The 17083-nt window shown below is 39.2% G+C and overlaps 1 protein-coding gene across 1 annotated transcript in view; it reads right to left on the bottom strand.

Annotated features, from left to right (window-relative positions):
* Positions 1 to 8301: 8301 nt before the first annotated feature.
* LOC139719701 (amyloid-beta precursor-like protein) overlaps positions 8302 to 17083 on the bottom strand; it is a 90492-nt gene continuing 81710 nt past the window's right edge. The window contains exons 4-11 of the mRNA XM_071631098.1: positions 16429 to 16791; positions 15272 to 15477; positions 14331 to 14522; positions 12937 to 13165; positions 11895 to 12199; positions 10776 to 11007; positions 9754 to 9935; positions 8302 to 9070 (exon numbers count right to left, since the gene is read on the bottom strand). Of these exons, the coding sequence (XP_071487199.1) occupies positions 8819 to 9070; positions 9754 to 9935; positions 10776 to 11007; positions 11895 to 12199; positions 12937 to 13165; positions 14331 to 14522; positions 15272 to 15477; positions 16429 to 16791 (1961 nt within the window). The 3' untranslated portion in view covers positions 8302 to 8818. The remainder of the gene's footprint in view (positions 9071 to 9753; positions 9936 to 10775; positions 11008 to 11894; positions 12200 to 12936; positions 13166 to 14330; positions 14523 to 15271; positions 15478 to 16428; positions 16792 to 17083) is intronic.

Below are 17083 nucleotides of genomic sequence, written 5' to 3'. Positions count from 1 at the left end.
ACACACTGATTATTCAGTGCTTTGAGGAGTTGCCATGATCAAAAAATCTTGAGCCATACAAACTCTGGTGAGAGTTGGATCCACAACCTCCTAATTGTTACGTAGGCGTCATACCACTAGACTACCGAGCTTCTGCTCAATAGCCAGTGATGGCTAGTGATTATATAATTACTGGTATAGTGGATATGACGCCTGTCTAGCAATCAGAAGGTTATGGGTTCAAACCTCACCCTGGTATGTATGCCCATGATTTCTTATCATGCTTATTATTCAAACGCTGAATAATCAGTCTTTATTTACATTGGTGAAGGGCAATTTGTTAATCAGGGGCAACATACCCAGTGTGACTATCCTCCATTGCCTGTTTTAGAAGTATAATGCAATCGGGACGTATTATGAGAGTCATCAATAATATCCACACACTGTACATTGCATAGATTTGTGAGCATAATGCTTTTAAGAATCAGGCTGTGTGGGGCTATTTCAAGAATGGCTAAGCTCACCATCAAGAACCACAGTGAAAGAATGAGAAAGAAATATTGTTCCAGTAAATGAAGCAAGGTATGTATTTTCTCACCATGGGGACGGTGTATGTTGCATTTAACAGGAGTCAGTATTTTGTTGTGCTGTTAATTTTGTGAATAGTAATCAAAGCACAAAATATATGGTGCATACAGATGTTTGTAGCTGTTTATTTTTTTAATTCACTCACAAAACAGCGGGGTATATACAGCATTTATGTGAAGTCAAGAAGTATATGAGGTATGCAGGAAATTTTTGTAGCCTTTTTTGAATTCGCAAAAACCAAAGGGGTATGTTGCAGCTATTTATGAATGCTCTTTATTGTATTTGCTACCCATAAGATATCATTCCATTATAGATGTTTTCTTTAACAGCTTGAATTTACATCTTCGAATTGCTCATTATCTTCATGCACCAATTAGAAAATGTACACCATTAAAGTCATCGTACATGTTCTCGGCAAGGGATGCAAAAAGTGTATAGTTAGTTGATAGCAGAAAGGGCATTACTCCTGATGAGGCTGAACAGCATCAACAACTTTTTAGCTCTCTATTTGCAAATGTTGGAAGTACAAATCTCATTGCTAAAATGTCCAGTTTTTAAGCTCCTAAAAGCACCACTTGAAAGATGTTGATTCCATGTGCCTTGTTTGCAATCAGTCATATATACCAAAAGCACTGTGTTGTTACATCTGAGCCAAAATTGTACAGATTACATGTTATATTGAGATGCATTGTTCCATGTTGATATGATAAACCAGAGTTGTTGTTGTTTGTTTGTTGTTGTTTTTTTGCATCAGTATGCGATTTGAATCCTTTGTGTAAATGTGTTCACTATATCTACTGCATTTTAAAGTCACCTGTGTGTGACTAGGACAACCTTTAGGGGATCAGTTTTTGGTTATCCTTGTACCATCCATTGCTGGTGTTTGGTTCTTATTAAGAAAATGATTACGTGTATAACTATTTCCAGCTGTTCGTCCGTATTGAGTCTCTTTGAAATTTACATCATTGAGTCTGGACAAAAATGCATGTATTGGTGGGCATGGTTAGTTAATACGGAAAAGGGAAAAATATAGACATGAAAGCATACATTTTGGTTGCCGTGAAAGGAAAAACAATGGTTTATGATTATGGAGGGAGCCCTCTGATGGTGAAATTTTTGCTATTTTCCATTGTGATTGTCAGGTGAGTAGGTGACATCAAAGTTAAAGGGTCTTGAAACACAGTAAAGAGAATGGTGACTTTCAAATGAATAGTTGCTTCAACAATTTTAATAGGCACACTGTGTATTGCATTATGTGGTATTTCAGTCTATGAGTAACATGTTTTACTTGTTTAATGCAGACGTATTGACACATCTTTAAGTGAGGCATCCATACAGTTAGGAGTATGTCCACAGAAACTTATTGCGGATATAGTAGGAAGAAAAGAGAGAGAAAAAAAAGATCTGTGTTTGGGCATGTCTAATCTGTTTATCCATTTTTGGCAGAAGTATTTTCTTTGTACACAAGAATCTGTGAAGACGGAAGAGAATTGTGCAACATTTTCTTTTTCTCTTTTTTATTTTCTGTCAGCTTTGTACACAGCCATTGCACCAAAATTATATCTTTTGAAAAGGAAGGTCACAAAAGCGTGAAATTTATACAAAGTTATGCATGGCTAGGAAACTTTAACAGTTCTAGATATATTTGCTAAAAGAGGTCTCTGAACAGTCACAAACAAGGATGTCTCCATCTTTAGGTTAACAATGACAGGTGGTTAGGATGTGGGAAGGGATGCAGTCAGCTTACTGGCATTAATACATGTGGGACTGTAGAAAGCAAGAAACAGAGTAATACACAGATGTCACTTGACTGATCACATGACTGATCAAGGCTTTGGAAGAAAGAGAGAAGATTTGATTGTGGGGGGGGGGGGGGGGGAGTGGGGTTGCCAATTTGCTGATTAGTGTTACAACCAATTTTGTTTTTTCTTTTTTTGTTTTTTCCCACTAAAGATTTCTTACTATCTGCAATTCAAAGTACACTGTAAGGTTGCTTTATTCTTTTTGAAAAGAATTGCATGCCAATGTGCCAGGTATTCATTTGTGTATACCCATATCATCAAGCTGTTATGATTATTGGAAGTGTTAATGTATTAATAAGGTTTGGAGTAATCAAGACTTTGCTTTCCAAGTTAGAGAGTGATGTTATGAAACCACAGGGAATACAATGTCACTGACCTTTCTGCCTACCATTTGGGTTTTCCCCATTCACCGTTTTGAAACAATGTTTCAATTTTTGACTCCCTGTAAAGATATTGATGAGATTCCCGATAGGTGATAGGGTGGGTGTCCTCTTGGAAGGTCAGTAAATAACCCTAGACTGCCAACATTCCCTCAAGAAAGACGAAATTCACTCACAGTGTTTGTTGTGTAAACCCTTCCCCAATGACTTGTAGCTGGAAATGATTGCATGACTGTAGGTGGTGTTATCTGAGCAGGATGTGGATTTCAGTATTAGGTAGCTGTGAGCATTAAAATGCCATCCACAGATTTTGACTTGTTTGATTAACACCTGAATATGCAGAGAATGTTTGTCATTAGTACCAAGTAATTTATGTAAAGAAAAAGAGTAGGAATATTAAGCTGTTCCAAGATGATATTCGGGAATGTCTTTGTCATTCTTTGCTTCTTTTTGTTGACTTGCCCATGTTTTAAAAGCGAAAATAAAAGTCATATTTAGCGAAATGCATAATTTGTGTTCTTTGTCCTGCACTTGTCAGATGATATCAGGGCCCCATTTTATCAAGCGAGAGTTATCATTGATTTGGGAAATCAATAATAACTCCACAGTCACTTAAAAAACATTACAGTACTCACAAACAAAACAAAACAAAACATATACAACACAAAGCACTCGCACAGGCACAGCTTGCATGCACAATGCAGCGCTGTGTGTGTGTGTGTGTGTGTGTGTGTGTGTGTGTGTGGTGCTGACAAACCCCAGAAGTCTGCCTAATGATAGAATGCAGGGAAATAACCAGAGGATAGCAGCAGCTGCAGTCTGACAGAAGGTGAAAGGCGTGTATGCATTGAAGGGACTGTACAGTACTGGTTGAGGTGAGGGATTAATGTTTTCAACATTCCTAAGTGAGACAATGAGAAACCTCCTATGAAATATGAAAGAGCATGTAATTTTAAGAAGGATTCAACATTTATTTGATGAAATTTGGTTTTCAAATGGCTGAGATGTCCAAAAAAGTGAGAATGATAAAAGGCGACAGGCCACAACACAGGCCACGATTTTCATCAAATAAACTTTTGATACCCCTTAGAATTGCATGCTCTTTGGCATCTCATATAGTGTTTTCTGAATATCTCGAAAAACGTTACAAGCTAAATCCTCACCTCAACCAGAACTGTACACACCCTTTAAACCTTTATGGGAGTATTGACAAACACTTATGAACTACGTATACTGGTTACACATTCATGTGAATGTTTTCACTCACACACGCTGATCTAGTACAGTGCTCGATTGCCTCCGAAAACTCTAAAATTTGCAGACAATAGTCAAATAAAAACACAGATTTTCAGACACTCTTTACTGAAGACAAACACAATGAAAACTTTAATTTTTTTCACTTTTCAAGGCAAGAATGCCTCAAGAAAGAAAGAAAACAAGATAATACAAAATATCTTTTGAATATGCAGCTCTGGACACCGATGCATATTAAATAGCTCAACTCAAACAGAGGCTGGGGCAGAAAATACTCAAGCACAATTATTTCATAGCGGTTTACACATCTGAATACATCAAGCGATAAAAGAGCCTTACATTCTCTTTTCCAATCTCTTCCAAGACACTGTAGTCTTCCATTTCCTCTCCATTCTGGGGGTTATTTGTTGTATGAAACTATGTGCACCTGGTGTCAAAGTTCACAATGCCAATGATGGCAGGAAATCATCATATGGTTTGTGCAGGAGTGTCGGCATTGGCACATCTAGTACCAACTCCTGCTGGTCAGATAGAATTCCGTCATGGAAAATTTGTAATTGCACTAAGTTGCAATAATTACAATCACTACAGCAACAGCCACAAAACAACCAATCAGCTGTACTGAAGTTGTTGCCACAGTAACAAGTAATCATTGCAACAGGGAATAATTGAATCAGCTCTAAAAAGTGAGCCCTGGTCTACTCCTTACACATTAAGATTGAAAGATGACATGAACTGATTGATCTGTGTATCACATCATGTGTTTTTCTTATTATTTTGTTTATGACTTCGAAGCAACTGACGTCAGGTGGAACTGTGCGATGTGCTACCAGTATTCTTCTTTAATTAAATTATTTTTTATAGATCATGATTACATAATTCTTCACTTGACTACCTGTATATCAACCAAGGCATCAAAAGATTCCACCACATAAACCAATTTAAATATCTGCCCCCGCACCACCCATAGAACTAAATCAATCCATTTCCAGTGGTTCTCATCTCGCTCCATCCCCTGTAGTACTTCCCTCCATGTGTCATACAGGACATTGGTTTGATTCCATTCTGTACACTCCTCCATAGACTGCTGTCGTCACAAACACAAAATTAAATACAGGCTTGATTTCCACATACACAAACATACACACACATAATTATGCTACAATAGAACTCATCCTCTTTTTGGCAACAAGAGTCTGCAAGGGCATACTTTGCTAGAAAGAAATAACATTTTAGCATTTTATGTACAACAAATTAAAATAATTACACATCAGAACAAAGCTACATAAAATCAAAAGAAAAGAAAAAAAGAATTGAGACTGTCCCAACATGGAACAGTGAATGTCCACGGACAAACTATAATGCTGTCTGGAATTATTAGCACATTGAAAACAAAGTCCAGGTTGAAATAAAATGAACTCCATGGGGAATATATTCAAGCGCTTTTGTGTGAATTCATTTTGCAGTGATACATAGCATGCGAACAATTTTCACAGTAACAGCTTTTAGTAACTGACCACTGAAATCACAGGAGCAAACTTCATACCAAACATACTGCCTGAATTTGCTTGTAATAGCAAGATTTAGCGCTGCATTATTATCTCTTTATGATGACACTGATATATATACCAGACTGACGGTCTTACTGACACACACAGAATGGTGAACTACTCAAAGAATTGCTGTGAATTTCACCTTACAGGCAACATACAAAATCTCTTACTGGAAATTTTTTTTTTTTCATCCTTTGAAATACAGTACGCCTCAATGCTCCATCTGTACATAATATTACATGACAAGAAACAGCAACATTCAGAATAAAACAGGGTGCTAAAGTACACCCTCTTGTGGTCAAAACATTATACAGGTTTAACTCTGGATCACAGAGCTACAATAACTTAGCCTTTGTACATCAACTAAATGATAAAAAGTACTGTGTCAAATATATAGAAACTCCGCAAACTACTGACAGTCGGGTCATCACACATTCCAAGCAGACTAAGTACGTGGGTTTACACACGAGGAGATTCTACGATAAAACTTATTTCCAATTTTCCAATAAAATGTTATGCAAATCATTCAGATATTATATCTATCATGAAAATCTTGTAGAGTGGGGAAAAGATGATACGCCGCTAAAGTCAATTATGAAACGCTGGGATAAGCAAATCATGAGGGCCTGTCATTGAGCTTTAGATATTTCTATCACTTTTCAGTTTTTAACTGGGAATACCAGTAAATCTAAAAGCAATTCTACAAAGTTATTGAGCATATTAAAAAAAAAACACAACAAATTGGTCCTCTGACATTTATAACAACGGGTCTCTGTTTTCAAAGGATATTACAAAGAATATGTGATGTCAGTAAGTTTGGTATATATGAATATTCATGAGCACACATACACTGAATGGTATTCATACAATACTAACTGGAATAGCCTACGTTACAGGGCACAGAAGAAAACAATTATTGCATTAACTTAGACTGTACTCCAGAAGAGGCTGATGACCAGATGTCAGGGCAAAGTTACACAAGCTTGACTGTCCATTTGACCTTTATCGTCATAAATATTACAAGTATCGTTGACTCTGACCGACAAATAGCCTCGAAATCACGCCTAAATGGCAAACTAGTCACATATCAGAGCAAATAAATCTTTCTATCTGATCCCGATCCTAAGGCCATGTCAAATACTGCTCACCAGCTAAATCTGAGACAAGAAAAAAAAGAATTTTAGTTTCCATGTCTCCAGAAAATCTACCTCATCTGTCCAAATAACCTACCTCACTCTATTCTTCTCATTTACACACAATCTGCATGTCATTATATTTCCTAAGTCACATATGTTCTATCATATCTACATGTATATTGAACAACTTTTAAGTTTGTGTAAATATTACTCTCATTTCCCATGTTTTGAGAATAGTCATAAACCCAGTAGGATATGATAACTTTGACAATTAAACACTGACCTTCTAGCAAGCTGCTACCTAGTTACGCATTTCAAATATTTGCTGTGTAATGAGCTCAGTTTTTAAGTCATTAAATATGTAAGAAACTGCACAAAGGTTTTACCTGCACAACAATTTACAGTCAAAAAATGGAAAATCACTCTTACAGTAGTATGAATTACATACTATATATTTCTATGACCACACTACACTACAGCTATTGTAATTTCAGCGCACAAAAAAAAAAAAATAGCTTTGTCTTGCTTGTCATACATGAAAGGTATGCCCAACTTTGTACAACACACACAACTATATGTCACAAAGCACTATTTCACTATCATGTGAAAAAGGAAAAGAAAATGTTTACAATAAGTTATATCTTCTTGAAGGAATATTTATAGACAAGAAATCACACCATCTCTGCAGTTTGCTTGGAGTAAAACGTCTGCTCTACAGCTGGGTCGCAGTGTGTACAATCATATTGCAATGCTTACAACATCACTCCAAGGAATATCTACTGCTCCGCTGCATTAGTATCACATGCCATTAGCAAAAATGACTTAATGTCATCACTACTTAGATTATTTTGAGGATTTATCATGAGCAATGAAATCAAAGACAAAACGTGTCAAGATTCACTCATGATATCTGATGTATTATCTATTTCAATATGAATGAAAGTAATACCGGCATGAAAGAATGCAAAGTTTTTCCTTGACCAAGACTACCATTGATGATCTCTGTCTACAAGATTTCTCTCAATCTCAAGAGTGATACATTAAGCAGTGCAGTACTTACTAACACGGGTCTGTCACGAGTGCAGAGTAGCGTATAAATACATAAACTGTGTTTACAAATGTGATACCTAGGGTTAAATGTAGGTAGATCCATGCAACACACCACCGTATAATAAATGTAAGAGTCTTAGTTACTTCATACATAAGCCAATGGCATTAAGTGTGGTATACATACACATTTATACATCATTTACTGCTTGTCATTTATTAAGTATTGCGTCAAAAAAGCTCAAAAAGCATATTTTCCGACAAGAAGTTCCTAAAACTCCAACAAGCTCATTTCTGCCTTGTCTCTTTTGCGTGTTTTTGTGCACTCAGATTCTATCTCATGTGCTGTCAATTAAACAACAAAAATGAACTCTTTTTTTCAGGCGATGATCTACTTTACCTCAATGTGAAATCAAAAGACCATGAAAGATTCCAGTTGGAGCTACCAGCTGAAATGTTTGGTCACAAAGGCAATGAAAGCATGTGTAGGTTTAATAGATAGAGCCAAGCAGAAAACTTGTGAGTGGAGACAGATGCAGGTTACAGCTTCTTCTGTAGAATATCTTGTCATCATCAGACTTTCTTTTCATCGTCAAATCCCTAGTGTGAAAAATACAGCAGGTGGTATTTACCTGGTACAAACAGTCTCTCTATGTACCCTCCTTACTGTAGCTGGACTGGTTTTGAGTGTTACACACTTAATACATAGAGCTGTACAGATAAAGTGTTTTACAAGATTGTGGAATCTACTGTTTATTATAAGTAAATAGGCAAAGTCATCTGTGGAATCAAAATCAGCTGGTATCTACTCCACAGCTCAGGTCTCTTGGACTTACTGACAATTGGCGTCTTAAACAAGTGACTACTACAGATCTGTGAGGTGTGTGTTTAACATTGACTGCTGGTGTTCTCCAGTGATCTACCAAAGAGGCCTACATGGAAACGTGTTTCCATGACAACCACAGCGAAGCTCCTTGCTACGGGGGCCAAGCCCCTCGCAGGAAGGCGTGTTTGTCCTAGCGGATGAAACAAAGGAGGAAAGTTTGTGGTGAGGCTGAAATGTGCTCTGCCTGGAATGACTACTGCATGTCGAAATATTTATATGTTGGGTTTTCATAGCCGTTCTGCTGCATGGATACGATGTGCCTTTGCTCGACCGTTAGGTTAGGGTCAATTTCTGTGAAGCCATTGTTGACCGGTGTCCTTCGCGTCTTTCGCCGGACTATGAGGACAGCGATGACCAGTACTGTAGCCACAGCAAGGACGCCGCAGGCCAGACCGAAGGCTACCATGGGTTCGGAGCGGATCGGAAGCCTCTTCTTAGTGACCGACTGAAAGAAAGATTCAGGATTTCAGTACCAGGAATATTGTTTTAGCAACATTTTCAATTAAACTTAACCAGGATCAACTTTGAAAAATGTACATTTAAATCAATTTGAATCATTATCATGCTTTAGAGAAAGAGTTAAACTGCTTCTACTTTGAACACAACTCATTATCTACAATCTCCTACATCTTACTTCACACAAAATGACAACTGTCCTGTGTTCAAGTTACTAAAGCTATAAGAGCTAACGGGTACATGTAAGAAAATTGTAGCTATCATTACCTAACTCTCTGGTACGGGGAAAAAACACAAACTTTTAAACCTGGAGTTGACATCGTAAGATTTAACACCTGAGATTACATCAGAGTATGTTTGTATTCCTCTAAACTTACCATATGATTAAGGCTCATCTCTCCTTGAATAGTTAAAGTATTATTACATCTTCAAATATGTTGCATATCAACTATATAAAGAGCATTCTAGAATGAGAATTTGTTATCCCCACCAGATATAACCCCAGTACCAAAATTAGAGACCTCCTCTCGTGGTATTTCCAAGAATGGGAAGTACATGTGTATTACAAAATTAGAAGTCTCTAGTTTTGTCACTGTAACATGACACATTCAGAAAGATGTTGTCTACTTTTCTTTCCTAAAACTTGACCACTAACAGCCTTCTTGCACTCACCGTGTCCACCATGTTTTCTTGATCTCTGTTCACCAGTCTCTGTTTCTCCATCCTGACGGCTGCAGCTGATTTCTGCACCTTGGCGGCAGGTTTCTGGGCTATGATCAGAGTCTTGGGTTTCTCTACCTCAGTCTCAATGGGTCCGTCTAGTTCCTCCTCCAAATAACTTTCAATTGGTTTCACTAAGAGAGAAAGAGGAAGTGGTTTTAGTAGGATAAGTGTAAGTACCCATTAGTATGTAGTCTCTATCAAAACACATTCTTACACTGGTGACACTTTACCTAAATATCTACAATGAAGCATGTTGCAAGAACATACAGAGGCAAATCTTGTGTTAGAGTTACAATCATGACATCTCTTTTTAGCACTTATGATCACATGATCAACAGGATAGGATTCGGCCCAGAGTTTACATTTCATGTCTGATATCGTGTCAAGTTTTCACGTTGAGAAATCAATCAGCGGACAAATTTCTCTGAACTTTTACTGGTATCCGTGATAAAATTGTCCACTCTTCATTTCTCCAATATTCATAATCAGCATATTTCACACCTGACAGAATGCCAACAGCACTAAAATGAATCATTCTAACAACAGGTCACAGTCCAATAAAGCAGAAACTTTTCCATACATAGCGATATGTATGTACAGTGTTATACTGTAAAACACAATATTTTCATGGCATGAAATTTTACCGAGTTGCCTACAACATTCAATGCATATAATGATAAATAATAATTTCGCGTGCATTTTGCGTGAATTTTAATTTCACAAATTTTGGCTCCAGCGAAATTCGCGAAATTGAAATGCACAGGAACATTCCTTGTTTTACAGTATGCAAAATTTAGCAAATTATCCTTTTTTTATAATTAATGCTGCATGAACAATTCAGTTCCTCAAATCATCCAAGTTAAAGCTGCAGAATACAGCTTTAAGTTTGCAGTGCAGACTTTGATAAAATCATTGACAAGCACAGAATGGAGCGGAGTGGAGATGGCAGCAGTGACAGACTCCAGTCTTACCGGCGATGATGGGTACGATGGCCGGGACCTGGATCTCAGTCTCCTTGCCTATATCCAGTTCTAGCTCCCTGCTGGGTGTTGGGGTCTCTGGCTCAGTCTGGACCATGGTTGAGATCCTGGTCTTGGTTGGACTGCTAGGTTTGACTGGCCGTGTGGTACTGGCACTGGTCTTGGTAGAAGTGGCAGTCTTAGCCAGGGCTGGGGCCTGGGTGTCTTCCTCAGTCAGAATTTCCTGGAGACAGGGAGAGGTGAGAGGGAAGCAGGGGTGGTAATACGACTTCATTCTCCTTTCTCACTCCAGCCTTCTTTTCTTTCCTCCATTCCTTTCATACTTAGTGGAAAGGAACAAACTTTGGTACAGTCTTCTTTCTATGGCATACCTTCTTAAAACCCAGTGATATGGGGAGACTACAATAACGGGAAGGTTGGCCCAATTGCACTAACATTCATTCTTTCATTGATTCATTCAGCTACATTCGACAACTGTGACTCGTGCTGGCTTTCTAGAATAGAATTGCTTATCAGTGAATTGTGCACAGAAGCACATGCATACCAGTAAAGTTTGACTAATGTTGAGATTCTTCCGCTGCGTGTGTGCTGCCTTAAAAGCTGTACACAATTTGTTTCGGGGATCCCTGAATATATCCAAGTCAGGCCAACATTCCCTACATGTGGCCTCCCCATGCTAACTAGTCAAAAGAATGAGTGGACTTCCTTACTGTTAAACCTCCCTAACAGTGCGTAGAAGCTTTCCAAGTCTCATCAAACCTTAAAAGAAAGGCACAACAGTTATCAATCCCCATGCATTGATTAGAGGTAACAAAATTGGTTCCACAACATTTGCTCCTGCCACAACTGTTCCCGAGAAATATCTGCATGCAAAGCCTCACATAAATTATACCTACAACCTCAACCCTAACACCAATCTTAATCCTCACACCGAGCTATTAAACCTAAAACCATATCACAACCCTATCACAACTCTCACGCAACGTAAGTCCTTGGGGAAAATAAGACAAGAGCAATTGTGCCGGGAGCAAATGTCGTGTCACTAATAAAATCAACTTGAGATCTCTCATATACCAAGATAACGAGATCATTAGAGAAGATTAAACCCACCTCTTCCACATCCTCCTCTGATGGTTGTTCCTGGTCAGTCTCCTCCTCCTGCTTCTCCTCCTCCTCCTCCTCCACCTCTTTCTTCTCGGCAACCTCCACTTTCCCCATCAGCTCTTCCAAAACTGACCCTGTCTTCACCATCTCTTCCTCGTCCTCAGACTGGGATTCCACCGTTTCCTCCACAGACTGGAATTCATCGATTCTCTCCCGAGCAGGTTCCGTTGGCTCGGCGATCTGCTCCTCCTCCGCTGCTCGGATGAGGGCGACGTCATCATCAGAGTCTGCGGTGCTGTCCAAAAGGGCATCTGACCAAACACAAAACAATAAGATATGAAGAGTTTGTTTGCAAAAACCGATAAGTCCATATTTGCCAAATGGAGATATTTGCGATTAAAGTTCAAGAAAAATAAAGAGAATAATAAGAAAATTTTTGCTTCTTTTGACCATAACTTCAAAAATGTACCTTTATATGTAGTGAGCAATATATCATTTAAAAGGTATTATTTTGTACTTTATGACAGAGACCGTACTTCAAAATCTCCAATAATGGACTTATCGGTTTTTGCGAACAAACTCTTCATATGTACCATGGCAGCTTTCATTCCTGCATTTCAGTTCACGATGTTGATAGTCCTCATTAGGACTGGAGAGATAAGGAATGAGGAAATTGAAAAGTTAGGGGAGGGAGAGTAGAGTCTCTTTTGGTTTGAAATTGGTGAAATCATGAGAATGATAGATCACCATGTGAAATCTAAACGATTTATTTAACAGTCATTTTCTCTTACTCCTTTGTTCCATGAGTACAATGTGTATTTGATTTTTATCTTAAATGTTGTTTAAGAAACACAAACTCTAACTCTTCATGTTTCTTCAAGTGACTTGATGTAAACTGTCTAGAGGGAAAAAGCTGGTGGATTCATAAACAGACCATATTGAATTTGAAAGTTAAGAAAGTGGTGAATGTAACTCATGAGGAAAGTTTTGGCATAGATAGCTATCTGCAGACTAATAGAGTAACTGCAACCCCTTGGGTCCAACTTACCAATCTTGGGCTTGAGCTCTGCATACAGATTTGGCAAGGCCTGAATCTTGTCTAGTGCGTGAGCTACATCCAAGTTGAGGGCGCTAAGCATCTGAAGCATGGCAGACTTGTGTTGGTCTGCTTTCAGGGGGTCGGTACGGCGCAGGTGGCGGTAGTGACGGATGTAGTGTTGGCGAGCTTTCTGGACAGCGTGGAGATATCGCTTCAGGCCGTGCAGGATCTTCCTTGCCTACCAAACAAAAATGGCTCAAACTTTCACTTTTTCCATAACAGAATACTTAAAACACGCTAGTTCCCTTTCATAAAGCTGGATGCAGCATAACCTCAGAAAGTGGCAGTTTAATGCTAAAATCTAAGCAAGACCTTTAATCATAATAATAGCATCAAGGGACTCGGCAACTGGCATTAAACTTACATGTACATGTGTCAAAAATTGATAATTATGATACACTGCACACTACCACTAAAACCAACTTCTCCTAATCTTATTATTATAATTGTTGTGGTAATAAAACATTCAAAACAAACTGAAGCAACTGTGCAGCACATTATCAATTCATGAATACAGACTTGAGAATGACACTGGACTTTTCTTGCACAACTCCTTTTTTTTATCATTCAGATGAAATAGTTACAAAAAAATTACATCACAAACAAGAATCTAAACAATTATTTCCACTAAAATCTGACACATATCTGTAACTGACGTATACTCATTTGAAGGAAAAGTTAAAGCCATCATATGACAGGCTATTAAATTCCTGTACTCCACCTATCTACAGGGTGTATATCACTGATTTACAGCACAATACAACAACCATGATTCCAGGTAGGGGAGACATTATTTAACCCTTTCTGTGCCAGGGGCTTTGGACAGTGTGTACAATGCTATGGGATTTTTTGTGCCAATCAGCACTCAAAGTATGCAAAGAGTTCATGTCACCAAAAGTCTAGTCTTTTTCAGAGACTCCTACCACAATTTACATTAGTAAGGTGGTCTCTATTTGCTGTTCTAATGCAGAGTAAGGAAACATGTACTAACACAAGCAGCCAGTCAAGAATAGTGAAAGAGGCCCCAGGGCAATGTGCAAAATTTCAAATAACATCCGCTGAGAAGAGTCAATATAAAAAACACTTCCAGGGTTTGCAGAGTTACTAAACATACTTTGGAATTACACATCTTTGAGGATTGTACACATCGTAGACCCGCTGTGCTTTAATTACAACCAAGGAAACAAAGATAGCACAAGGGTCAAGCAAACATCACACTTGAGAGTTTTAGGTAAACATATCAAAATTTGTAAGCTTCTCCGTTCATCAAGGTTGGCAGGGAAACCTCTGCCACGTAGAAAGAGGAAAAAGAGAATGGTTGAGTGCGATGATGGAACACCTACCTTGGGTTTGCCCACCTCCACGGCTACCTTGAAGGACTGGTAGGAGGAGTTGATCTTAGCCTTAAGGCCGCCCTCAATGTGAGCTTGGTGAGCCTCCCTCAGCTCTTCATTCTCCTCGGCGTTCTCTGCCTCCATGTCGCCGATCGTCTGCTCGAAGCGTAGCGTCATTTCCTTCCGCATCTTTTCCGCCTTCTGCAAAGTTTTGTCAACAAAACAAAATGATGATACAATCAACCATTGGGCAATTCTTGCAAACATTTCAGAAGATCAGTATCACTCACCTCAGTTCAATATGTTCTCCAATATAGGTATAGACTTTATCAACTTACCTGGTCAATCATCTTCTTTCAATAATGGCATGGAGCATTTTCACATAAACTGAATCATTGTGACGATAAACATGTTTTCTCACTTTATGTTTGCCTGGAAGTGACAGGACCAATCCTGTAAAGATGCGGGACATACACATGTCCGGAGTCATTGCTCTATGAAATAATTAATATGAGAAGAACGTTTCCTCTGTAATGGATGGATGAATCATCCTTGTCTTTGAAATTAATTGTTTCACTCCCTCCCAGACTGAGAAGTATCGTAAAGCTGAGCAACATGTGGGTATACCATGGCATAGTGGATAAGACTCTTGATATTCAAACAGAGTCCCATGTTTGAATCTTGTCAAGTGCCTACATCATTGGACAAGATGTTTTTACCCACCATGTCCCTCTCGACCCAGGTGTAGAAATGGGTACCTGTTAATGGTAGGGTAATGATAATGGCAGGACCCTCTGTTAGAGCAGTGGCAACACTGAAGAAGCTACCAGAGATAAAGAAGAGCATTTCATCATACTATATCATTACATAACTACAAAACACTGGTCTTCTTCTACCATCCAACTCCCCAGCCACACCCAGCCACACCCAACCACACCCCAGTATCTTACGTCGGAGTCCTTGGCCTTCAGCTGGAGGTAGTGCTCCTGAGCCTCCTGCCACTGCTGCATGACTCGCCCCTTCTCAGCCTTCTGCTTGGAGGAGAGCCGCCCCTTGGCTGCTCCATACTCCCTCTTCTCCTGGCTGCCATCCAGACCGACCTCCGAGAAGTAGGGGTCATCCAGGATGTTGCTGATGATCTCACGTGCATGAGAGACTGCATAGCAACAGAGAGACAGTGCATAGCAACAGAGAGACGGACAAGATGAGACTCTTTCTCCCAGCTCATCTCTCTTTCTCAGTCACAAAGAAAGCTATTTGAACCTAAACATGGGCACTGCGATAATCTACACAAAATTCTGGTTTCTGCTCAACTGGATTACCTTTCACGAGCATAAAACAAATTTCTATCTATATATCTAATATATAATCTATAACTAGATTTCAATTTATTCCAAAAATCAGCCTGATATTACACATTTTGTTACTACCACATGTTAATAATTCTTTCTCCAGTCAGCAATCTTTCATGTGTCTTTAAAGATAATGTCAGTTATGAGGTAACTCTTTGTGTACCACACTCACATGTCCTACTAAGTTTATGGCTTACCAACTTTACATACTTTGCTCAAAACAATCAATCATGCACAAAATACTGTAAAACCAGAAATTTTCATGTGCATGGAACTTTTGCAAATTTTGTTAAGAGCCAATAATCTTGTAATAAATTGCACACAAAAGATTTTGTCTACACAATGTATAATGAGTGTCAGTGGCAATTTGCAAAAGTTTCATGCCATAAAAGGTCATTGGCTCCAATTTGTGAAAGTTTCTTGTTTTCACATTATTAGCTTTTTACATGAATAGTAGCTACAGCTTTGTCAAAAAGTGTACACAGCAAATCTCAGAATTTTTTTTAACAGTTTTGCTGTACTGCATTTCTCGCACAAAACTTTTCGATAAGAATTTACATGGCTTTGATGATCAGAATATCCTGCAAAAGTGATTACGCGTTGTGATCTTAAAACAAAATGGTATGCGGGGTTTACATCATGGCACATAGAGAGCTAACACAGCACCTATGGAGTGATAGAAAAGCACCATAGTTCTACTGATGGTGGGTGAAAATGAAATTAAGCTGAGAGGGGCAGTCCCATCTCACACCCACCAGTATTGTCCCTCTCAGGGAGGGGGGTCTCCTGTTGCCCCTCAGCACCCCTTTGCTCCTCCTCCTCCTCCTCCTCCTGCACCTGCTCCACAGTAGTGGTCCTGGTAGTGGTGGTGGTGATGGTTGTGACGGTGGTGGTGGTGGTAGGGGCTGGAGGGCAGCAGGTGTACTCCACACCCTTGTAGCGGTCAACATCACATGGCAGCAGCATCCCGGTAGAGTTGATGGTCATCTTCCAGCGGCCGCAGTCCTCCTGGGCGCGCTGCTTCCAGTACGTCGGCTCTCGGCACACGTTCTCATCGTGCTCGTGGAAAAACTTGCACACATTGTAGACCATGAGGGCGTCACTCTCAAATGGACCCACTGCACAGAAATGAAGAAAACAAAGTCATCGTTAACTTCTTTTCAATCACACAATATTCACAGGAACCATTCTGGTTCAGATGTCACTCAAAATGAAAAGTGGTCCACAAACAATATGTACAAAGATAACTACATGTAGCTGATCATGGGGGGGGGGGGGGGAGAGGCGTATTGAGGCTTCTTTGGGGGGGGGATCTGTGTGTTCGGGGGGGGGTTCGCTTTGGGGTTTTCTTTTTTTATGGATGGAATGAAACTGGATACAAAACTGTTACACCACTCAATCATAATCTTC

The sequence above is a fragment of the Diadema antillarum genome, unplaced genomic scaffold, assembly GCF_040938485.1.
Source record: "Diadema antillarum isolate AM-2024a unplaced genomic scaffold, OU_Dant_1.0 scf00000113, whole genome shotgun sequence".
Lineage (NCBI taxonomy): Eukaryota > Metazoa > Echinodermata > Echinoidea > Diadematoida > Diadematidae > Diadema > Diadema antillarum.
This window is presented reverse-complemented; position numbering and strand designations above follow the sequence as displayed.